General features: G+C 40.3%; 1 protein-coding gene across 10 annotated transcripts in view; it reads left to right on the top strand.

Moving 5' to 3' along the window:
* Klf12 (Kruppel like factor 12) overlaps nucleotides 1–25,272 on the top strand; it is a 411,764-nt gene that overhangs the window by 275,547 nt on the left and 110,945 nt on the right. For all 10 annotated transcript variants that reach the window (XM_021182110.2, XM_029469157.1, XM_029469158.1 and 7 more), the window contains one exon: nucleotides 13,169–13,304. In XM_021182110.2, the coding sequence (XP_021037769.1) occupies nucleotides 13,169–13,304 (136 nt within the window). The remainder of the gene's footprint in view (nucleotides 1–13,168; nucleotides 13,305–25,272) is intronic.

Genomic DNA, 25,272 nt, shown 5'->3' with positions numbered 1-25,272 from the left:
AAAAAAAAAAAAAAAAAAAAATCACTTTCGATTTTGGTAAGGGTTTAAGATTTATAATGTATGAAGTATGTAACTGTAGCAGCAACTGTGTGTACACACATATGAACCATATGATGCAATCCCACATAGCTAAGAGCCGACATAATTGTGTGGTATGCTGTTCTTCAGTTTCTCCAGCATAGCGCACATGAGAATAATAGCCCCAAGCTGTAGGTTAACATTTCTAGGTGTAGGGAAATTTTGTCAAAGTGTGGTTCACTGAGTTTCAGAGACCGACATCTGTGTCAGTTTTAGACATATCTGGTCCCTGCCTGAAGCTCTTTTCAGGAGGAAAATAGATACAAAGTCCTACATATAACACAGACATGCCTCTTCCTGATAGTGGTTATTTTCCAAAAAGACCACAGGGTAAAAAAACAAAAACAAAAAAATAATAATAAAAAACCCACAAGACACAGTTAACATTTAACGTTACTGTTACAATAATATTTATTTTTCTTGGATTAATGAGTTCAATAAAGTCTTGAGCGCCGGCCAATAGCTAATCATCATTAGAGCTTTAGACTTTCAAAATCACCCGAGCTTATGTAGCAGATGTTTAGAAATGCTTTCTTCAGATTGGAAAATACATCTGCAAACACGTGTGCTGGGAGAGGAAGACCTGCTAGCTTCATAAGAGGAACAGACATCTCGCAGCCCTGATTTCATTGTCGTTTCTAGATGTTTGTCATTCTCTCTTTTTTTAATTAGTTAAATTTATCAAAGCGTGAACAAGGACTTTGCCTGCTGTCCATAGCATGGGCATCACACTGTGTAGTAGCAGGTTTTGCTGTATTCCTCAAGTCCTACTTTTCATGGAACATAATCTACTTATCATCTAGCAAATGAGTGCTAGTTGCTGCCGCGCTCTCCGGTGGCATTATTGTGCCCATTGGTATAATCCGCCGTCATCAAGGTAGTATAACCTCCAATTGTGTGTTTTATTATCTCATTATCCACCTCAAAACTAGTACAACCATTAACAGGCCTCTCTTTTTTCTTCCTTGGCCAACTGTGATCATTTTTAATGCTAATCACCATCATAAGCCTTTGGTATTTAAAAGCAAACAACCCTTTCAATAATAACTTAAAACGAGTTTTAGCTGTACGATGTGGCTGGAGCGGATATAAATGGAAGGCTGTCACTTTTTCCGTTTGTAAATCGAAGCGAGCCACAGGATTTACTACTTTTCCACGATGTGGTCTGCATTATAAGCACCGGGAATGGAGTGATGCTCAGCAGAAGCAAGAGAACACTATTATATAGAGAGAGTCACGGTATTAGATAAGACCTTATTCCAAAACAGTTACAAGGAAAATATGCCCCATTATCACTGTTCAGTTGGTATCTGAACTGTTGGTCGCAAGTGTCCAACCAGTCAGTTTACTTAGAGAGGCTTTTCATGTTTGGAAATTCCATAGTGCAATGTCCACCCAGTACCAGGACATGCCAGAATATACGTATAGTGGGACTTTGTATTGTCCTTTCCTTAAGCTTTTATATATTAATGTAAATACACTCATATGCATAAAACCATATATTTGACATGTATCTATGACCATACGAAAAGTATTATAAAGAAACTGTCACAATTCATAAACTAGAAAATTAGTCGACTTATTATAAACTTCTTACATTTTCGGCCTTGTATTGTACCCTTCAATGAGAAAAGAAGAGTTTGGTGGTGGCTCACACCTGTAACCCCAGGGCTGATTGCAGAGGCAAAGGGATCAGGAGTTCATGGCCACCCACCCTAAACTAGATCAGTAGTTCAAGGTCCCTCTGTGCCAAAACCTAAATGATCTTTATGTGTCTTACTGAAAGAAATATGATGACTATGGTACCGGCTTGTGTTTTTGGTTCCTGTTGTATTCATTTCTCAAAAATAAATAAAATTTGAACTACCAGGATAAGAAACTGAGACTGGGAAGCCTTTAGCTTCCTTTTCTTCCTCTGAGATCAGCTCTTGCTGGATAATCAATCCTAGCTGTCCTGGTTGGCACTCTCTCTGTAGCCCAGGCTGGTCTCAAACTTGTCCCAGTCCCCATGCTTAGCCTTCGGAGTGCTGAGTTTTCAGGCATACACCACAATCCATGGCTTAATTTCAGTTCCTTTTTTTCCCCTTAACTTTTGCCCCACATTTTCACATTCCTCTCCATACACTTCAATTAGTACTTTCACTACTTCTGCAGATCCCTTTTTAAAATACATATATAGTTTACAATAGTATCCACAGCAAGCCCACAATGAAATGATAAAGTACACAAAGACCGTGACACAAGTCTGTAAGAAGCCAAGCATACACACAGATGTGGTATCCCAAAGACAGAAGCCTCAAAGTCAGGAGGTGGATGGGAGCAATTGTGACGTCAGGAGAAATCTGCATCTGAGAAAAGCATTAGTTACAGTATCCACATCTACCAGAGCAATGTTAAGGGTACAAACCACTGAGCTTTGAAAGAGCATAGCACATCCTTAGTGGGAAAATTCAGTGTACAAAAGGATGAATAGGTCGATATGATCGAAGGAAACACATGTAGACATAGAAATGAAGTATGAAGATATTCACAGATGCCGTTTTCATTAGCCTTTGCTTGTCTATCACATAGACTTGTCTCACTGTGGTTTTTTGCTTGCTAGTTTGTTTCCTTTGGTGTGATTTATTCATTTCAGTGTGAGTTTGCTGTGGTACTGTTTGTACACTATGTATGTGGGTAGGACAGGGATATATTATAATGAAACTACCGATTGAAAGAAGCTATCCATTTACAGCAAGCTTCAGGAGAACACAGAAAGTTGCAGAAGGTAGAGGTTAGAGAGATAGCTTTGATGTCTGTCTGTGAAGGGATGGATACAGTGATATGTGGAGGCAGAAGCATCGGAGAACCATTTGTGGAAACTGGCTGAGCATGTCTGAAGGCCTGGTCAGCAGTCCCTTCAATAAAACTAACGGATTTTAAGGGTACAAGAAAAGGTGGATCTAGAATATTTCTGAAGTTGTTGTTTGGGAAATGGCAACATGTTCGAAATGTTGAGTAGAAAAATACTTAGATTGAAAGATCGCATTGAGAACTTGAGCCAGGAACTAGCACCCCAGAGAAAGGGAGACAAAGTGAGAAAGAAAAGAGACAGGACTGGAAGACTTCTAAGAGCTATCAATATCCACTCTCAGACAAGAACATATCACATTGCAGAACTCAACAGAGATATCTCGAAATCTGTGAAAGTTAAGGGAGATGCTGAGTCTCTGAATGTCACCAGGCTACCATAAATCCAAAGGTTGACAATGGAGCAGAGAAGGTTCAAGAAGGAGGCATGAAGAACACCTCGTGAGATGCTCGGCAAAAGAGTTTAAGAACATCAGAGACTTTCAGTAAAAACACATGCCAGGAAGACAAAGTGGTGGGTTTTTATTTTCTCTTAAAGTTCAATAAATATTAAATTAATTTTTTTTCAGAAAAAATGTAGCCTATACTTATAACTCATACAAATTTGATGAAGCTGGTAATAAAGAATATGCTTTCGTTCCTTCCTCCTGTGGTCTCAGACTTGAGATGATTTTTCCCACAGCTTCCCAAGATGTCAAGCAGACTAAATCTTCTGATTGGAATGGCTTTAGACATTAGACTAGTGTTGTATGCTGGCGACATTAATCTAATATGTGTCTACAGCCTGTGCCCACATCACTGGGAATATAAGTTGGCTCAGCCACACTGGAGAACAATTCGGCAATGTACATGAATTAAACCAAACCAAAATTGTCAGATATATATTATGAAGCAGCTAGTGGCAACATTGCTAGCAGTGAGTATTTTGAAAATTTAGTTTTCATTATGAGAATAAATGATAGTGGTTCATTCAAAGAATTACCCATTTTTTAAAATTTTTATTGGATATTTTATTTATTTACATTTCAAATGTTATCCCCTTTCCTAGTTTCCTCCCTGCCCAGAAACCCTCTATCCCATCCTCCCCCCGTGCCTCTATGAGGGTGTTCCTCCACCTACCCACCCACTCCCACCTCCCTGCCCTGGATTCCCCTATACTGGGGCATCTGTTGAACCTTCCTAGGACCAAGGACCTCTCCTCCCATTGGTTGCAATAGAGTGCAACCTGTTAGACTGCAATAGAGTAAACCAACAAAATGAAAAACTCAAATAGATATCACATGCCATGTTGAGGTAAATAAAGCAAATTAGAATATGATATTGTCATATTATACTTTGTTAAAAGAAATGGCATACGTACCCTTCATTTTGTTCACATGAAAGATATGCAACAGAGTGAGGCACTAGCACCCATGTCAAATGTTCTCAGTGTATTATTTTCTTTGTACCGAGGTTAAATAAATGGATGTGAGAATAATGGAAAAGAAATGCTGTTTATGATTTGGATTCACTACTTAACTGAATAAAGAGGCATCAAAATAATACAGAATCAATACTGCCGGAGGCCTTGGATGTGATGGGCTTACCACACAGGGCACAGTGGAAGCATATCTACACTCCTGACAGCAGGCAGAGCCACTTGGATTATAATGAGACATCTAAGCTCTCAGATCCTTCCTGTTTGGCCTGAGGAACAGCCAGTGTTTAGTGCTGAGGTGACTAGACAGCACTTTTTTAAAAAAAAACATAGCTGGGTGATGTTAAAAATATAGAACCGTATGTACCCCAAAGGTCAGCCACGTGTGAAAATTCTGTTTTCTTCATTACTGCAGAAAAGAAACAAACAGACCACCAGGATCCAAGTCCTGTGCTTGTTTCCATCCACATACAGCAACACTCAGTGTACCAGGCAGTTGCCTGGAAGAGCCCAAGACCACATTTTCTGTTGTTACCCCATGCCTTCTTCAAAAAGAAAATTTCTGTCAAATCCAAGATGAGCTTTACCCAGAAGGTAATGCAAATATATAATGTATATAAGAGAACAGGAAAACATGGTGCATACCCCCTCTGCCCTGTGCTGCTCCAGCCTAGCAGATGACCTAATAGAGCAGTGTTCGCACAGTGCTTGATGACTGTCCTGGCCAGTCCTGCCATGAACACAGTGCAAACAGGCACTCACACAAAAGTCTTTATAAGTCAGGACTGTTGGACCTTACGTATCAGAAGGTAGGAAGCATTCCAGTGTTTCAAAGGCTTGTGCTCATTGTTTCCTGGATAGATCTTGTGTGGGGCAGATGGATGCATGGGAGTGTGAGGATGTTCAAGAAGAAAAGGGGGCAGGGTTCCAGGGAAAGCTTTAGGTGAAAGCGAAAACAATGAGGAGCTGATAGGATGGCAGACAAGAGACCATTGGAGTGAGTGCTGGTGTGGAACCTGTAACAGGGGATGGCTCAGTTGGAATTAAGAAACATGACAGAAGGGTAGGACTTGAGATGATTTTTGATTGTCCTCATGGGTGAGTGGTCCAGCAGGATGTTGAAACATGAGCTGCAGTTCAGAAGGGAGGTTAAGAAGAGAGGTTACAGCTGGAGAACATGGATTCAGTCATCGTGAAATCATGTGGCACTACAGGAAAACTCGTCAGCAGAGAGATGGAAGGCACAGGGAATAGGGAATGAAGCCTAAAGGCCAAACCAGTGCTAAACAAGGATTATGTAAAGAGAAAAAGAAATGGCTCAGGAAACTGTAGGACATAATCCTAGGGACCAAGAATGACAGTGCTTAATAAGTAGTCCATGACAAAGTCAGCAACACTGCCTCAAAAAAACCTTTAAAAAAAAAAGAAAAAAGGAAAACCACATGGCTTTTGTGGCAGTTTCTCCTTAGATCATGGCACTGAACTGACCAAATGAAAGAAATAAAAACGAGAATAGATGAGTAAAATTTTATTCACTATACAAGTGGTAGCTCCCTCACACCTCAATTTTTCCATCCCTTGAGCCATAGGAGGGAGATGGATGTAAGAAGAAACTGGGTCTGAAAATGCAGGGGGCAAGGCTACCATTCTGAGTGTCCCGCACAGGACCCACAGGGCTGTCAAGGAGAAGTGGACCTTGCACGGGGGAACTCTACAGACATTACGAGATTATTTTTAAGACAATCTAATGGAAGGCATTATGTTGTCAAGTATACAGATAGAAATCAGGGGAGGGAATGAATACAATTGCATATTATATCTAGATAGTATGTGAGGATGTAAAAAACTGATGGGACTTTTAAGTCTTCTTGTGAGGTTCCATGCTCACACACAGCCCCTTCTCTGTAGAGGCAGAAACTGAGTAGAAATGCCAAAAGTAAAACAAGTGAGAGGCATGGATGCATAGGATGCTGGTAAGGAGACCAGGATTCTGATCTTGGAGCTTGCCATTACTGTGAGCCACACTTTATTTATTTTGGGGGTCTTTCTCTTATCATGACCTGATGCACCAGAAAAGTCAGTCACCTATTTGGACAACAAGCAGAGGAATTCAGTTGTCCAAAAGCAGCATGAAGGTCAGACTTCACGGCACATACAGATGTTCTGAGTTTAACTGGTACACAGTGAAGCCAACATGAATTAGTGACCCAAAGATGGAATGGTCAGTGTAGTCTTTGAGGAGCATTAATATTGGCACTGATGACTGCCAAGTATGGGTCTCCATCTTGACACCCAGGCACACCAAGCTGGGATCTTAGCACAGACCAGAATTCAGTGCATGAATTCTACTGGACACCCTCCAGTGACTTCCTTTCTTACCCAGAACTATGTTCTGCCCCACAAACACTTCCTTCTTAGTAAACTTCTTTTTTCTCCTCATTTTAGCTCCAGCTGCTTCTTGCTACTGATGGGAACCCCAGGTGTCTAGATCACACAGCCAGTTCAGAGCCTCTGCATCTGTTGTTTGCTGTCCTTGTGATGACCCTTGCCCCCAAATAGAAACAAACCAGCTCATGTACAAGCATCTTTCTAGTCCTCCAGGTTCCCGCTTCTATGTAATCATTCCCAGGATAGCTTTCCTCGCCTCCATTGCTTCTTTTCTCATTTATATGTGCATTGCTTACCATCCATCTCACCACTGCTACCATAATCACTGCCAGGTGAAGTTGGGCACTTGACCTTTCACTAACCCTCAGAACGGTGCCTGGTACCTGTAACTGTCCTGTCAAACACCAGTTAACTCAGTACCTAAGTGGGTGTTTGTATCAAGAGTAACACCCTTGATAAGATTTTCTTATGCCTCCATTAAGTTTTGTCAAAACTGAAGAAAGTGAAATTTCCTTCAGTGGCATATTCCTGCAGATGGTGAAGGTTCAGAAGCAGTGTTTCACACTGTGGTTCTAGAAGCCGTTAACTGCTGCCAGGGTTAACCAGTGTAATAATTGCGTACCACGAGGCTAGGACCACTAACCAGGCCACACATATCACATACCTCCTTAACTTCCACAAGGCAATAGCAGTGGAGGTGGGGTGTGGGGGGAATTGAGGATGGATGGTGTGAAATCAGTTGCCTAAAGTCTACTGGCAGCAAGTGGTGTGGCTAGAGGTCACCTCCTATTTCCTCATGCCAAAGTTGAGTTTCCATGCTGGATCTCCGCAAGTTCTTTTTGGAATCATTACTGCTTAGACTATGTTAAGGCAGAACCTGCTACCCCAAAACACTGGACATTCCTAAAACATAATCCTCACCAGCCCTTCTTTCTTGTCCCTTTCCTGCCCTTCATTCTAACTTGAGTACCAACAATCCTGGAGGATAGCGTTTCCCTAAGTGAATACGTTGTGGCCTTGCTGAAGTGAACAAGTTCGCAGTATGAGTGGCTGAAAGAGAGAAAATACAACCCCACTGCCCACCCAGCTACCTCATGTGCTTGCCAGCTATGGGCACCTTCTCTTTTCTGCTCCAATAGTTTAGAAGGGGCTTCTGCACCTCTTTCTGATATCTACTCTTTTTCTTTTTCTTTTTTTCTTTCTTCTTTCTTTCTTTTTTCTTTTCTTTTCTTTTTTCTTTTTTTTTTTTTTTTTTTTTTTTTTTTTTTTGGTGTGATGCTCACAAGGAAACCCAGGGTTGTATGCACATTAGGGAAAAGCTTTATCACTGAACCACATATTCCTGACCTTCATTTTTGCTATTTTTAAGGACACGTTAGTCCTTATGTTTTAAGGTATGTTCAAAGACTGTTTTATTATATACATTTAGTAAGGTCATTTGTGGAAAACTTTATAAAGGCACGAATAGGCAAGTTATCTTCAGCCAAAGTGTATAATTTTTTGATAGGGCTCAGGCTGTGAACACAGGTGGTTGAAGGAACATGCATTCTACTGAAATGCATCAACTTCAGTCCACTGTTATATGGGAGAGAAAGAAGTTTACGAGTATTGAAGAGGGTATAGAGCTTTGGGTGAGTACAGGCCTCAAAAGAGGAATCAAATGAACTTGCTGTCAAGTATACTGCTGAGAGAAGAAGCTACAGTGTTTGATTTGGCAGTGGGATCTACTCTATGCCTGATAGAATGGGGGAATGTTTCCTGAGGGATGCTGATACTCTGAGATGGTGCTTCCCATGAGGAAACACCTGGAAATATATGAGAAGGGTTTTAACTGAAGAGCAGAAAGTACAGAGGATTGGGTGTAATTTTGAGTTCCCCTTTGACTTGCATTACTGAACACAAGATAGCCATTGATAAAAAGAGTTCTTAGGACTAGGCTGGCTTGCTGTTGTTTGTCTACATCTCTGATAACACAGCATCCCTAAATTAGGTAGGTTAAAGTAGTAACTGTCTTATGTGGTCACAGTTCCACGGATCAAAATTTGTAATGGATTTAGACAGAGTTTTCACCCTGGCCCCATCTGAGGTACCTGGTTCAGATGTGGTCTTCTGGTGGCCGGAATGTGAAAAGCTGGTGAAACTAGAGCAAATCAGTTGGGATTGGTGGTCAGCTAAGCAGTGCATCTCTTCTAAGTCTGTCCATGCTGCTTCCCATGGGGACTTGCTTCTCAGAGTAGGAGCCCAAAGCAGCAAGTTCTTTTCAAGCCCAAACTTGTGTTGCATTTACTGATGCGCATTAGTCACAGCAAGCCATAGAGTCCAGCAGGGTCACTGTTAGAAGTGGTCATATAAGGGTGTGGCACAGGACAATCTGCATATCACAAATAGTACTTGAAAGTTTGTCTGCTCAACTTCAAGGGTTGGGATTGTCTTCCTAGGATTGTCCAGAACAAGTCCGATTCCACAGAACTGAGTTTCTCCAAACATCCCAATTCATTTGCCCAGTTTTCAAATGTGTAAAATCTTAAATATGAGAAGGTGTGTGTGTGTGTGTGTACGTACATATGTGTTTATGGAAAAATTGAATCTTACAATGTAATATTTGATGCCCTAGAAGTCATTTTGTAGACCAGATTGGCCTTGAACTCACAGATATACTTGTGTTTCTGTCTCCTGAGTGCTAGAAAAGGTATATACTGCCATGCCAAAGATAAGTTATTTTCAAGTATAGGTCATGTCTTGCTCTCTTAACTTAGAGACCTCTGTATGTGTGTAAATGTGAGGGGGAGAAGGAGGAAGAGAGAGAAAGGGAGACAGGATGAGAAGGTATGTATTTTCTGGCTGCCAAAGAAAGTTTTGCATTGTCCAAAGTGAGTGCCAAGATAGTGAGACCTTTCTTCATGGGCTTAAATGTGCAAAGACTAATGGAGGTTAGCTGAATGATCTGTCCCTCTCCCACTTTAATAAAAATAGAGTGGAATTATGCAAGTATGTAGATAAGCTAATCATCTGACCTAATCAGCAATGCAAATTTTAGGAAGTCTTTCTGATTATTTTCTCAGCTTGGCTGAGGGTATGAGCATGAAGAATTTCCCAGCATGGTGGAAGCAGATGTATTTCATAATATTTATTGAAAATATTGGAAGGAAGTCCTCAAGCAAGATCCTCCTGAAAAGTACATCCAAACAGATAACTCCTTTAGCATATTCTGTACTTAAGATTAGCTATAAACATCACACAATTTACATGACCCTGTAACACCTCTCCACATTTTCTGATATGTTTCCTACTGCTAGACTCGACATTCAGCCTCTTGCATAAGCACTTGTAGGCTCCTCAAGATGTACTTTTGTGTTTGAGAGCTCCAGGCTTTTTTTCTTTTTGAGAAAATGGCACCATAATTAAGAATACTCTCAGTTCTTTGGCTAGCTGATCACTTAATACCTTAGCAAAAGTATCATTGTACATAATGCTTCAGCAACTTTCAGTGGTCTGCTGTTGACATTACAGGCACATATAGAGGCATACAATCAGGATTTGGAAGCCTAGATGTATCTGCTATTAATTTTCTTGCCTGGCTTTGAATAGTCATAAACAGTCATTAAGTGAATCATGCCAGAACAGAAATACCCAAAAAGAAACCATCTATGAGTTCCTAGCTAAAATGCTTATACCGTGTGTAAGTCTTGTGCCTTCTATCCTATGAGCTGGCCAATGTCTTCCCAGGATACCCATGTGCTGCTGAACAATGTTTCCATCAACAACAGACAGTGTGTCCAATAGTAGTCCCACAAACGTGGATCTTATGTGCCTTGGTAGCCATGTTAGTTGTGTAGCATATTCTATAATGTACACATGAGAATGGACTTACTTAACAGCACGTGAACTAGAATCCATGCCACTAAGTAACATGAGGCAGATAGTCTTTGTAATGAAAGTTTCACTGAGCCAACTGATTGAGTAGAGCCAAATGAGTCTTCATAATATACTTAGATTGCCTGAACATTTAAGCTGTGTGTTATTAGTTCTTCACACTAAGATTCCCTGTCATCCCACTTTTGGGGCATGTTTTCTGCTGACTGATGGCTTTTTGTTGTTGTCGTCTTGTTTGTTTGTTTGGTCCTGTGCTGTATTCTGATTGCTCATTGTTCTGGGTCCTGTGCTATATGTTCTGCTTGGTTATTGGTGCAACCCCTGGCATCTAAGCAAGAGAATTCTGTATAAGAAAAATTGAGTTGCTTTATTTGAGGACAAGGTTAGAGAATGTAGGTGATCCGATGGGTATATGTGTTTCACTGTCAGTGACTTTGAAACTAGAGCATTCTTATTCAACTGGGCACCATATCATGGAAGAACCCCTTTGTCTAAAATCATAACTCTCTTGATAAAATTTTCAGTCTTTGCACAGTTGACATTTTACACTGATAAACTTTGTATTATGGATGACTGACTCTCTGGAGTATTGTAGGATATTTAACAGTGTCCTTGACTTCTTATCTACAACATGGCAATAACATCCTTATATACTGAAGAGAACCCCATCTCAAGTCATGGCAAAGTGTCCAGCAGAATGGGTGGAGAGCAACGAGAAATGTATCCACATTAAAAGACTGTGCTTGTAGAGTATTTGAATCAACTCATATATTATTTACCTAGAAATCCCATTTCACAAAGAGCATTTGTACTTGCATGGACATAGAAGCAAACAGTGTGTGAGTTACATTAGCATTCTCCTGCTGCAACAAATACCAGTTCCCTCAGTTGGGTTACTTTTCGTAGCCACATTGGTAGTACTGTGTACAACCACAATTCTGCCTAAAACATGGTAAAATATCAGCATTTCCTTGGTAGTCTATGGTGCACAGGTGAAAAATAAATTATTTGAAAAAGAAAAGGTATCTTTTCGCTCAATTGTATCCAAATGTCATGCTAACCATAATTTTAATTGTGCTTGTACCCAACTGCAATTGTAATCTTGATTTGAAATTTAGCTGTGCCCAGATGTCATGGTAACCTTGATATGATGTACATTTTACCTTCCTTTGTAAACAGTGGTGGTTTGGGGAAGCCATTCATGGGCACCTTTGAGGAACAATGATCTGAATTGGAGTTGAGTGGCTTGGAATCAAATATTTTATCTCAGGAGTAAGGGCAGTTTTCATTGAGGAGATGTGAATGTTTTCTGAGAAAGGGGAGCACTGAAGGGAATTTTAGCCAGTGATTGCTAAAGCTACTCATAGAAGGGGTAGAAAAGTCCAAATTTTAAAAGTCTGTATTGTATTACACTACATTCCTCATTGAAGTGCTTCCTCGGCCCCAGTCACCAGGATCAGAACACCAGCTTCTCACCTTGAGAAGTTCATGGTAGGAGGAGAATCAGATTTGGAAACGTCTTTTTAAAAGCCGCACTCAGCATAGAGGCAAGAACACATTTTTCAACACACATAAAACAGATATTAGACAGGAAGATGGGAAGGGGTGGGTGGGGATGGGCGAGCACCCTCACAGAGAAGGGGGGATGAGATAGGGGGCTTCCTAAGGAAAGATCTGGAAAGGGGAAACATTTGAAATGAAAATAAAGAAACTATCCAATAAAAAGTTATAAAAAAATTTTTAAAGATTATGATTAAAAAAAACAACAACAGGGCTGGTGAGATGGCTCAGTGGGTAAGAGCACCCGACTGCTCTTCCGAAGGTCTGGAGTTCAAATCCCAGCAACCACATGGTGGCTCACAACCATCCATAACAAGATCTGACTCCCTCTTCTGGAGTGTCTGAAGACAGCTACAGTGTACTTACATATAATCAATAAATAAATCTTTAAAAAAATTAAAAAAAATAAAACAACAACAACAAAAAACAGATATTAGAAATGTGTGACCTTTCCAGCTCCGCCATTTGTATTTAGTCACGTTTCCGTTCCAACCAAAACAGCGGTAGACTGTGAGGTAACAATTTACTAAAAAAGAAAAAGCCTGAAACTTTATTTTAGTCATGTCAACTTTGTTCTTTTTTTAACCTCTTATGAGAGCACGAAGCAACAATACCTCCTCTACCTTACGCCCTCCCTCATCCGGGGAAAGTGCTAATGAAAAGTGACATGACCAGAAGTCTAGAAGTAGAAGAATGCAGAAAGGGAAGCCAACAGGTGAAGTGGAGCCACACAAAGAGTACTGACGGCACTGGGTTGACAATATTAAAATTTACTGATGTGGATGGCTTCCAGGAACCTACCTGGAACTCTTACAATCTAATGTAGGTATTGTGAACAAGGGAAAGGCGTCTGTGAGTGCGCGAAACACTAACTCCTGCTGTGTCTAAGAGTCTGCTTGTAGGAAATACACAAGAAAGTTATCCAGTGCTCAACATTGTTCCAGCACGAAGTTCAGTTCCTCACACTAATTGTAACTCATTGTATATGCCTTTTCTTCTCAGCACAAATGGAGCCCCGAGGCCTATCTCCCAGACAGAGTAAAAGTGACAGTGACGATGATGACCTGCCAAATGTGACCTTAGATAGCGTTAATGAAACTGGATCCACGGCCCTTTCCATAGCCAGAGCAGTACAAGAGTAAGTACCACCTTCTCAGGCTGGAAAGAGCGTCGCGTGCGTCGCAAGGTGATCGATCGGTCAGTGGATAACGGAACTGAAGCATCTCTGTTTCCTCAGGCATGTCGGGTTAGCTCTGAACTGGCACACATGACTGTGTCTGTCCATTTCCTCCGCGTGCTTCGGGAGCAGGTTAGGGTGAAGAATGGAATGTCTCAAAAGCGTGGGGAAGTTCTGGTCTGCTAGATAGCACCTCTGTGCCTCTTTTCACACACCCCTTCCACCCTTTCTTTCTGGAAAGAAAATGTGCTTTTCATGTATCTGTGTCCAGTTATCACCATAATACTCGTGTACAGATGCAGGGGCAATAGAATGTTACAAGTGTCCTTACTTTGATTTGTATTGTGATTTTTTAAAAATAGTTTAAATTTTCTTTTAAGTTCGAATTATATGTGTGCATAATCATGACTGTGGTACTCGTGGAGGCCAGAAGAGGTCATCAGATCCCTTGGAGGGGGAGTTACAGAGCGTTCTGTATGAGCTGCCAATCCTGGGGACTGTGTCCTGGTGCACAGCAAGAGCACTCTATGCTTTTAACCACTGGTCCATCTCTCCAGCCTCTCTTCTTACTTCGATAAGAACCTACAGATCAGCTTTATGGAAGATTTAAATTTGGAGGATACTGTGTTAGTACTTTGGAAAATGGGAATCATGAATACCTTTCTGAGGGATTTTTTTTCCCCTCTCTTTGTTTTCTTTTAGTCAGACCATGGATTAGAAATCAATTTTCACTGTTAGAAATCACCTGACTTGGTATTATTGTCAGCTCCTTAGAACAGAACCTGTGCTACTTCCTGAGTATTTTTTAGTGGGTTTTCTTTTTGACTTTGTTGAGATAGAACTGACACAAGTGTGTTTATTTAAAATGTGTAATTCACTGATGAGCTTTGGTACTGTGCGATGATTGCCAGAGTCAAGTTTATTCCTTGGTCTGTCAGCTCTCTAGATGCCTCTTTGTTTGTTTCTGTTGAGAATTCTTAAGATGGACTATTTTTATTTTATTTTACTTTATTTTATTTTTTGTGTATGGTACTTTGCCTGTATGAATGTATATACCCATGTATATCCATACACCACATGTATTCATGGTACCTGCAGAGGATGAAATTAATATTTGATTATCTGGAATTAGAGTGATAGGTGTTTGTAAGCCACTATGTTTGGAATTGGACCCTGGTCCTCTGTATGGCCAGCGAGCACTCTTAACCACTAAGCTACCTTTCCAGCCCAAGAGCTACATTGTACTTGATAGTCAGTCTCCTCACATCCCAGTTCTTGCAACCTCCCATCCTACCCTGCATTTCTGTGTTCAATCTGATTAACTCCACAAATTAGTGGGTGGTCTTTGATATGCTTTGCAGATGCAGTTTCATGCTACAAAATTTTGTATAAAAGTCTAAGTCCTTGAAGCTTTTCTAAAAAGTGTGTATGCACATTAAGGGGAGCCAGATTTATCATTCATGTTGGTGTTTTCATTAAAAGGGTGGGAGCACTCTTAGCGCTTCTGTCACCTGGAAAGCTGCAGAATGCATGGATCCATCAATGTTTAATTCACCGCCCTTCAGCTGTGAGTCTGCATGCAAGCATTTAGAAGTACAGAGATACTTCTGAAAGAAACAACTAGAATACCCGAAAAGGGCCTGCTAAGTACAGAGATATTTCCAAACTTCTAGTAATATATTGAAATTTTAATGTAACACAAATATAAAATCCATGTTAAATTATAGAAAATTCTGTACATCGGTTTACCCAGCATTAACTTTGAAAGTTCAGCTGTAAATTCGACTCCGTGCTTTTAGTTTGTCTCTAATTCTTAATATGCATAGTTTTGTCACTATTAACTTCTCTTTCATCTCATTCTTCTTGCTTCTCCATCTTGATGGCCAGTGTTAATTCAATCTATTAAAAACATCAGTTCAGAGGGCAAAAAAAGAGAAGATTTCAAAGGATTCCTGAGGGTGTGTCCTTTGTTTGCAAACTTTTTCTTGAGACTATGGGTAGAGAAGGAGCCAGGGGGAAAGATGGCAAAATCAGAGTTTGCTGTGGAAAAGACTGATGAATTTCTAAACTCTGGAGAGTGAATTTATGTTTTGTCTCTCTAGTTAGAGAGCAGTGGAGCCCTGGTCTAAGATACACCCAATGGTTTGCCCACCTAGTCCCTTTTAGCAGTAATATAGAGCTGGCCAGGAGAGCAGGGAGGTGCATATGGGCGAGCTCATTCAGGAAGACTGACACTGGAAGGGATGAAATGGCCTTGCTCTAAGTCACACTTTTGTTGAAGGCCCCTAGCAAGATGCTGAAGCACAGAGCAGATACCTCCAGCTGAAGCTCTTTGTCCCTATACCACGTAGTAGTTTGTCAACCTGACACAAACTTGAGTTATCGTAGAGGAAGCACAAATGAGAAATGCCTGTAGACTCGTCTGGGGGAAGGGTGTTTTCTTGATAAATGACTTTGTTTTGAAAGGGCCAGGCTCACGGAGGGAACCACCTCCTGTGATCCATGGTGCTATAAGGAAGAGGTCTGAGAAAGCCACAGGGAGCAAGCCAGTAAGCAACATTTGTCCATGGCCTCTGCTTCTGTTTCTGCCTCTAGGGTCCTGCAATGAGTTCCTGGAGATTCTCTGGATGATGGACTATAAGCTATAAATGGAAATAAACCCTTTCCTGCCCCAGCTGCTTTGGGTCATGGTGTTTTTCCTAGAAATCAAACTAAGACAGTTTCTGTACTCATATAGGTACAGTTCTGTCTCGTGTGCTCCCATGACATGAAATACACAGCTCTCATCGCAAAAAAAAAAAAAAAAAAAAAACGATAAGAGACAGTTTATTCTGTCACCAAATATGACAGACACCAGTCCAAGCAGAGATCCAGGTTACCCCACATTTCATTTGGTAATAGTTGGATTAAACTTTTATATTAACAGAATGAAGCAGTTCATGGATGAAGATACTTTGAAAAGGTTATTGGTAGATACATCAGACCAGAAGGGCAGAGCAAGGTGGGGAGCTGTCAGCTGCTGGCCTTGCATGGTATGAGACAGCATTCTTAGCCTTTTGCTTAATGGAAACGTGGGTTATGTTTCTACAGTTCCAAAACTGTACTAACAGTCGCAAAAAGGTTAGTCCGAATACAAAAGAGGGCAGTTTAGTGGTTAATAAAAATGAGGCAGTAAAGCTTGACTCAAAATGATCTGGCTTGGGACTTACAGCATTCTGGACTTCCCGCCATCACTCAAGTCCAACCCGTCAATCTGCTTTGGATAGTTGTGTATAAGGTGTGGTTCTTCCAGGGAACTTTATTCCCAGGCAGTGTGGCTTGAGCCTTCTTGTTGTATTAGCATTGGAATACATCAAACAAGCCTTCCTCTGCGGACCATTCTCCTAGTAGTCGATTCATTTGATTAGGTTTTGTAGAGGACTTTTTAAGTGAATTTGGGGTTCAAAATAAATGGTTTCTATGACTTGATGTCTAAAACCTGCTAGCCAGCATGCCTTTTTGTCCCCAGAAACTCAGATCTGTGTTCAAATACAAAAGGACACCCCCAAGGCCACCTCCATTTATGTGGATTTCCTTATAACACTCATCAGTATTCTTAAAAGGAACACCTCAACTCTGCTCATTAAGTGACCCCCCACTCCCTCATCAGCTCAGTCAGTGAGATGAACTCAGCTGCCAACAGCAGCCGGGGAATGATGCCCAGATGGAGCCTTTCTCAGTGTAATCCTGAAGACACTGTGCATGTTAACCGCCATGTATTTGGTGATTCTGGGAGAAAATTTTCAGCATTCATAGAACATCTGTTTTGTCTGTCACAACCCCCAGGGTACACTGCTAAAATACGGTCATTTCCCTCTTGACACCTGGCAAACATAATTATGACATACATGTTTGGAGGAAGAAACATAAAGGCACTTGGTGAGAGCAAATTGTCATAATTAACTCTATTGCTAGGCAAAATACTGAAGTTTTTGAAATAAGTGAACTTTTTGAGCTTAAGGTTTGTTTACCCAGAACCTCTCGTTTCTTCTTTCTTCTTCCTCTAAATTCTGAACATTCTTGATCCTTTTAACATATACAGAAGAGGCCCATTCAATCATCTCCAGTGTAAGTGGGCAGGATGTATGTGGGGCCCTCCCTAAAGGAAGTTCTGTCCTATACAGGATCAAGAGGAGAGTGAAGGATTTGAGACAAGGATCTTTGTTACACTGAAGCTGAGGAGGGAAGGGTGATCCTTTCAAGAAGCAGGTGAAGATCTTTTGCCTAGCATCCTAACATCAATCCCTGTTAAAATGTAACAGATTATTTATTTATTTATTTATTTATTTATTTATTTATTTATTCACTTTAGATTCTGATCACAGGAAAAAAGCCCCCTTCTCTCAGTAACCCCTCACATGGTCCCTCACCTTGTACCCCTTCCCTTCACCCCTGACAATGGGGAACCCCACCTCTCCGGTTACCAACCCACCCTAGCACACCAAGTCACTCCAGGGCTAGGCACATCCTCTCCCACTTACACCAGACAAGACAGCCCAGTTAGGAGAACAGGATACACAGGCAGACAACCGTGTCAGGCTAAGCCCCTGCTCCAATCTCTTAAAGAGTTTGCTGTCCACCACATTCAAACTACTACTGTCATTTCAATGTCCCCTTGCCCTGGTTTATTCTGAGGCTTATATGAAACACCACTCTTCAGGAAGAAGCTAACTCATACATTTCAAAAACAATTCAACTTACGTCTGGTACTTCTGTGGCATAAGGATGCTTTGAATGAAAATACCGTGGCCAGTTAGATGCCCATGTTTCCTGCGAGCATCCCCATAGCTAGTCTACACATCATGATACCTTCTTTGGAACACTGCATTTAGTGATCCAAGACAGTCAGTCAGTAATGTCAGGCGTTTTTTATTTTATCATCTGCATTTTTGCCATGGCAAACCTGTTGAACAGTTAACACGCCCTTGCTTTCCTTCATTTCCCCCGCATGGTTCTGTTAATGCCTTTTAAATCACACCAGAGAACAGTAATGGAGATGAGAAAGGAAAAAATAAAAAAAATAAAATAAAAAATAAAAGCTATGAAGGGGGTCTGCAGTTGGCGGATTCTCTGAGAACTCTTTACAGTTTTTATTTCATGTGCTCTGTGGTTTTGCCTTTTCCATGTGGAGAAAGGAAACAGAGGCAAGCAGAAGCTGTTACTCTCCCTAATGATCCTTCTGAAAGTCCTTTGCAGAGCTCATACTCAAATCAAGACATCTGCAGCCCTGATGTCCTTCAGAAAGGGACAGTTGCCGCCCCTACTTTTCTGTAGCTGTGGAAGTAAAGCCAGTACTGTCTATGGCTGTGAATTTGAGTGCTGAACTCCAGTCAGCATCAGCATAGGTGAGCTACCTGTATACTTTCCATACTTGAAAGTCATTTTTTATCTTATGTATGATATCACTGAAGGAGAAAGAATTTTGTCAGGTATATTTTTAGATATATAATAAGAGGATTTACCATCTACAGCCCTGTTCATTATGGAGAAAGATGACGAAATAACATGTGAAATAGTAAAGTGCCCTTTAAGTAAACATTTTCAAAGCTACTGCTGGGAAGAAGTGTGATTGGAGGTATGTTTTAGTACACCATACATGCAGACATGTCTACAATTCCCAAATCATGTTCCTTTTAAAACTGCTTCGGCCCAGCAGGGATGGGAAACATGTGGCCTGCAGGGATAACCCCCTTCCACTTTCACTTTCCAACAGCAAGGCTTCACAATCCTTATGCCTCTTCTGAGCTGTTAATGGTGGGTTGACTGGGCACTGTGGAAAAGCCAGAGCCAACTCCTGTTTGCTTTCTATTTGCTATGGGCTGAATTATTCAGGTTCTGCTCTCAGAATCCTCCCAGACCCAGGCTGTATTTGATAAACCTATGCTTTCATTTTGTAATCCTAGGAAGATTTGGAATACTTTCAGGTCCCCACTTCAGGTCCTCCTAAGACTTGGGCTGGGCTATTTAGAGAAGAGGCTAGTACTCAGCAGCCACTGAGCACACATCTTTTCTAGCTTGCCAGTGCTGATGTGTAAGTAAGGAACCAACCAATCACACTCGCCCAGTGAAAGAAATGCAATTTGACAGCTCTTTTCTTAAAGTTAAGTCAATCAATCAATCAATCAATCAATAAGCCCTGATTGAGAATAGTTTCAAACTAAAGTACATCCTTGTCCAGCATCAACTCAGCAGTCTGTTAAGACTGAAAAGATTAGAAGCAATGACTTCCCAACTGAGTCCGTGACTGTCTAAGGGCAAGATGAAGACCATATGTCCACTTGGAGCCCCTTTTATCTGCTGTGTAGGAACAGCCTTGGTCTTTTTTTAAGTATAAAAAGTGCAATGAAGTTTGGCTAATTACTATTTGAATAGTTTAATGGATTACCGAATTAAGCCATGTATTCATTAGGCAAGTCACTCACTCACTCACTCATTCATTCCACTTTGTATGACATAGTAGAGATATAGAATAACTCATAGCTCTTGACTATGTGGAATTTGTAGTAGAAATATGTGAGATTAAAGTCTGGTAAAAGCCCGAGGCATTGCTGTGACAGAATATAAATACAACTGTGTTACATTATTGTCATGTCGTGTGAGGAAGAAATTCTTCATGACTGATGCAACTGAGTGAGAAGGCAAGACAATGGGGCTGCTTGGAGAAGTCCCAAGAAAGCTGGGTGTGATTGCATAGATTGAGCACTAAATGCCTCCAAAAGTCCTAGTGACGTCACCTTGGGTATGAACAGTATAGCCTTGTGGCCTTCAAACTCCCAAGTTTGACAATTGGTCTTATAATATCAATACTAGATATATGAGATACATACATACATACACACACACATAAACATGTACACACAAACACATACACATTACACACACAATTTTCAATATGCTTCATTCTCAGTGGACAGATAATATATCTTAGCTTTCTTTGCATACACAAAACTAGTATGGTCCCTAGTCAGGTCCTGTTTTGAACACCAGAAAAGAATTCAAACACCAGTAATGATATTTGTAGTCTTGTGATCTTGGTCATACTGATCTTGTTGTACTAGCTTTTACATGGAGAAGGTAGGCCAAGGCAGTTCTGAACTCATGGAGACATACACAAATGGAGGAAAGAAAATCTGCTCCCAAGCAGTGAGGAAGTAGGAGGCAATGTGATTGTTTTTTTTGTAGGATATACAAGAATACCTCTGTTAAGGTTATGCTCAGTTTATAGGAGGAAATGTATCTCAGAGTTTCTACTGCTATTATAAAACATTAACACATACAGAAAGAGGGAGAGAGAGAGAGAGAGAGAGAGAGAGAGAGAGAGAGAGAGAACATGGGAAGGGGAGGTTAAATTTCAGCTTACAATTCTCTGGTTACAAATGTCAAACTAAGGGGAGTCAGGGTCAAGAACACATAGCCAGGACCTAGAGGCAGGAACTGAAGCAGAAACCATGAAAGAATGCTGCTCATTGGCTTCCTCCTCATGGCTTGTTCAGCTTGTTGTCTTTTAATACCCATAACAGTACTGTCCACAGAGAGCTTGCAAATGGGGCAATGGTGGGGAAGGGGACATTTTCTCAACTGAGGTTAGGTTCCCTCTTTTCAAATGACTCTGGCATTCATGAAGATGCCAAAAAAAAAAAAAAAAAAAAAAGAAAAGAAAAGAAAGAAAAGAAAAGAAGGAGGCTGGGCAGTGCTGGCTCATGCCTTTAATCCTAGCACTTGGGAGGCAGAGGCAGGTGGATTTCTGAGTTGGAGGCCAGCCTGGTCTACAGAGTGAGTTCCAGGACAGCCAGGGCTACACAGAGAAACCCTTGTCTCAATAAAAAAAAATAGGAAATACTAAAAAGGGAGGGAGGGAGGGAGGGAGGGAGGGAGGGAGGGAAGGAAGGAAGGAAGGAAGGAAGGAAGGAAGGAAGGAAGGAAGGAAGGAAGGAAGGAAGGAAGGAAGGAAGGAAGGAAGGAAGGAAAAGAAAATGAGGGAAGGTGTGAAGACAAAGCCGTGTATAGCTAAAGGAAGAGTGTGTCCAGAGAGAGGGAAGGGGAGAGAGGAAATCAGTGCAGAGCCCCCAAGGCAGAAACCTTCAGGAACAGCGAGCTGTCAGTCTCAGTAACCACTTGAAGAGCATGCTTCTGATTCCTTCATTTCACAAAGAAGCCCCAGAGTTCTGCAGAGGCCTCCTGACTGTTCTGAATTCCACCTCTAGTAGAGGTTTCAGGACAGAATGCGTGTATCACTTTCTCTCAATGTCATTATGTCATCACCCTCTGTCCCTCCCTCTCCCTCTCCTTGGTCCATCTGTATTTTTACAGGGAATCTATAAACAGTTGTTTAAATTCTCACCTAAGATCATGCAAAACATTTTTCCTTCAAATGTTTGTTGTTTTGTGCTGCTTTATGGGTGAGATTCTTGCAACCTAGTTATACACAAATGTAGGCATTTCTTCAAAGACTTTACCAGTTTCAAAAAAAAAAAAAAAAAAAAGACCACATACATAGAAGGAAAATTTCCCCCATTGCTACAAAAGTTCACCATTGAAATAATACTATACATTTGTCTCAGGGAATTCTTTCAAAGGACCGACCCAGCTTCTCTTCTATTTTCTTCAGTGCATAAGGTTTCCCCCATGAGCCAAAGCTGTCTTCGCTCCTACAGGGTTGTTCATATATTATTTATTGTCACGTAAGCATTAGGTACTTTTATCCCTATAAAGATGCTACTTGAGTTCCAGTGGCTAGCTTATCTTCAGAACTTCCTGGTGTGAATCTTCCCAGTGATTAAAAACTATCCTCTAGGCTCCCACAAAGATGTTGCTGTTTTGAGAGGGGATTTGTAAATCTTAACTGTGTGAGTGGTATGTTATATGCTATGCAAAATGCTAAAATACTCATTTAACCTTTCTTGCTTAGTCTAGTAGTGAATTATGTTTATTGTCTTTTCTTTCTGTGTGAATTGATCTTTGTGTGTGAATTGGTCACTCCTCAGTGATCAATTTAAAAGTAGAAATAAGGCTCTTCCACTGTTTTTTGTTTGGTTGGTTGTTTTGTTTTGTTTTGTTTTTCAAGACAATGTCTCACTCTTTAAACCAGCCTGACCTGGAACTCATAAAGCAGACCAGGCTGACCTTAAAGTCACAAAGACCTGTCTGCCTCGGCCTCGGCCTCTCCCGAGTCCTAGAATGGGACATCCAGACTAACAGAAATCAAGGGTTTTAAAGAGAGAATTTTGCCGGGTGACGTGGTTAGTGCCAATCATCTTGGCACTTGGCAAGGAGAAAAACTGAGACCAAAAGGATTGGCTATAGTTTGAGACAAGCTTGGACTATGCACTGAGTAAGAACCTGGGTGTAAAATGATGAATGAAGGCATGGAAAGATGTATAAATGTATATGTGCATGTATATATCATTTCTGTTTTTACTTTATATGTTTTTAAGTGATTATATATATATATATATATATATATATATATATATATATATATACACACACATATATATCTCCAATATGCATGTATGCACCATGTATATCTCTGGTACTCTTGGAGGCCAGAGCAGTGTTGTTAGATGCTCTGAGAATGGAGTTGCATATGGTTGTGAGCTACAGTGTGAGTTCTGGGGACTGAACACAGGTCCTCTGCAAAAAAATAGTTTCTCTAGCTCTCCACTTTATTTCTTTATTATAAGATCCCAGATTACATCACAGAGAGAATTAAGAAGTAAATGTTTTACTTCTTTATAAGTAGTGATTTGTTTTTAATTGTTTATAATTTCTTTTAGCATTGCTGATTTCTCAGAATTAATAAGTTAAAATATATTGGTACTTCATGTGGTCAGTCACACAGAACATGCAAGAACTTCATGTCTTGCTATTGCTATATGTCGAATCTATAATCACATTGTGCATTTACTTAAAATATGTATCTTATACATACATGTATACTTTCACAGTGTCCACAGTGAGTGTAATTGTTTTTCATGCATTTTACAAGTGATGGCACAAGTCTTCAATAATAATGTTGAAACATTAATAAACCCAATTAAAAGTTCACAAAATCTTCAATTGCTATTTATCAGTATACTCAGCAAAGGTACCCATGAGCAAATCTGAAAGGTCACATCGCTGAAGTCGCCAGAGTTCACCAGGATACAGTCTCCAGATAGTCTGGGCACTGTGTCTTTTGCATTCCCATGAGATACAGCTATTGCACCGTATTTAATCTTATTTTTCTACACTTTGACCCAGACTTTAATATCATTGAACACATTTAGTTGCATGCATCATATGGAAGCAAAGGATCTAAGGATATGTTTTCATGAATGGTCTAATTACCTTGTACAAAATATGTGCACTCATGTGGGTGAATGCATATGTGTGTAAATGTATTCCTGTATAACTTAAGTCTCAACACGAGTGAATCTTATGAAACTGGACTTTTCTTCATCTGCTTTTGCAGTTACAGAGTCACAGGTCTTCATCTACCTGGACTTAAAAATCACTTTGACTTATCCTAGAAATTAGATTACAGAACATGAAGTTAGCATAGTAAAAATGTCTGCAAAATTTTAAAAATATTACTAATAAATAGAATGTAAAATTACTAGCTGGAAGAAAAAATATCTTCAAACATTGCCTTGAGCTAAAACAAAATGCTGCCAATGTTTTATTTCAAAAGTACCCAATGTATCATTTATATTGTTTCAGTTTCCATTCATGCAAGTGAAAATTAGGGAAGTAACACATTAAACTCATGTGCTTGTGCTTTAAATTAGTTTGAGTGTAACTAAGTGTTCTAAACTAAAATAGTTTTTAATCAACCTGGTTTTTAATATTAGAGTAAGTCAAATATTTTGTATAATATGTCTGGCCTCTCTGAGGTTTATTAAGTCTCATGACCTAGGCCAGTAAGAGCAGAAGTGTCTCCTCTCAGGTTGATTGATAACTCGGGAGAAGAGTGACAAAGATGCCAATATGTTTGGAAGGCAAGCACAGCAACCCTAATAAACAGACTCATCCCTTTTTCTAATTTAGTTTCTTGAGTTTTCGAAAACTCTAGTAACACCCTCTTATCAATGTCCCACTGGTTCTCATAACACTACTGAGATTCTATAGTTGTGTAAATATTTTAAAGTCTAGAAATAACTGGTATCTTTCTTGGTTACTGATTTCATCTTGTAAATCCTGACTCTTAGAAAGGTTTCATTAAATATAGAAAAGAGGAATTCTTAAAATGAAGAGCTTAGCAAAGTCTGAGACATATAGGTACCTTCCATCTATAAGTGCAAATTAACCTGACTAACCTCTCCTGGTATGCAAAACCAACAGGATATACCATTGCCTTCCCCCACCCCAACTGACTTCAAGATTTATGTAGCTATGTGCTGTAGCAGTAACAAAAATATAAATAAAAATGAGACTGCACCTGTTATCCAGGCTGTTGAAGATGAAGTCTCTATGGTATGACCTAGCAGGAGGAGAATGTAGCCATTGTCTGTTTTGTTTTATAGTCAAATAATTCATTGTTACTTGCGAATACAAAAGCTATTTTTAAACATTTTGTGGTTTTGGTAGTGTGTGTGTGTGTGTGTGTGTGTGTGTGTGTGTGTGTGTGTAGGTGCATGGTTGCCATGTTCCATGTGTGAAGACCAAAGGACAATGTACAGATGTTAACTCTCTCTTTCTACCATGTACTTCCTGGTGACGGAACTCAGATCACCAGCTGAGCCATCACAGCAGACATTAAACTAATTTCATAAATTTTAAATATAGAGAACTATTGCCCGCACTTTTTTGTCCCCTGGTAAGAACACGCTCAGGGCAACCGGAATCTTCTGCAGCACAAGCTTTATTGCTTACCCCATCAGGAGCCAGTGGAGAAGAGAGCCAGAGAGAG

This window comes from Mus caroli, chromosome 14 (assembly GCF_900094665.2).
Source record: "Mus caroli chromosome 14, CAROLI_EIJ_v1.1, whole genome shotgun sequence".
In the NCBI taxonomy this organism is placed as follows: domain Eukaryota; kingdom Metazoa; phylum Chordata; class Mammalia; order Rodentia; family Muridae; genus Mus; species Mus caroli.
This window is presented reverse-complemented; position numbering and strand designations above follow the sequence as displayed.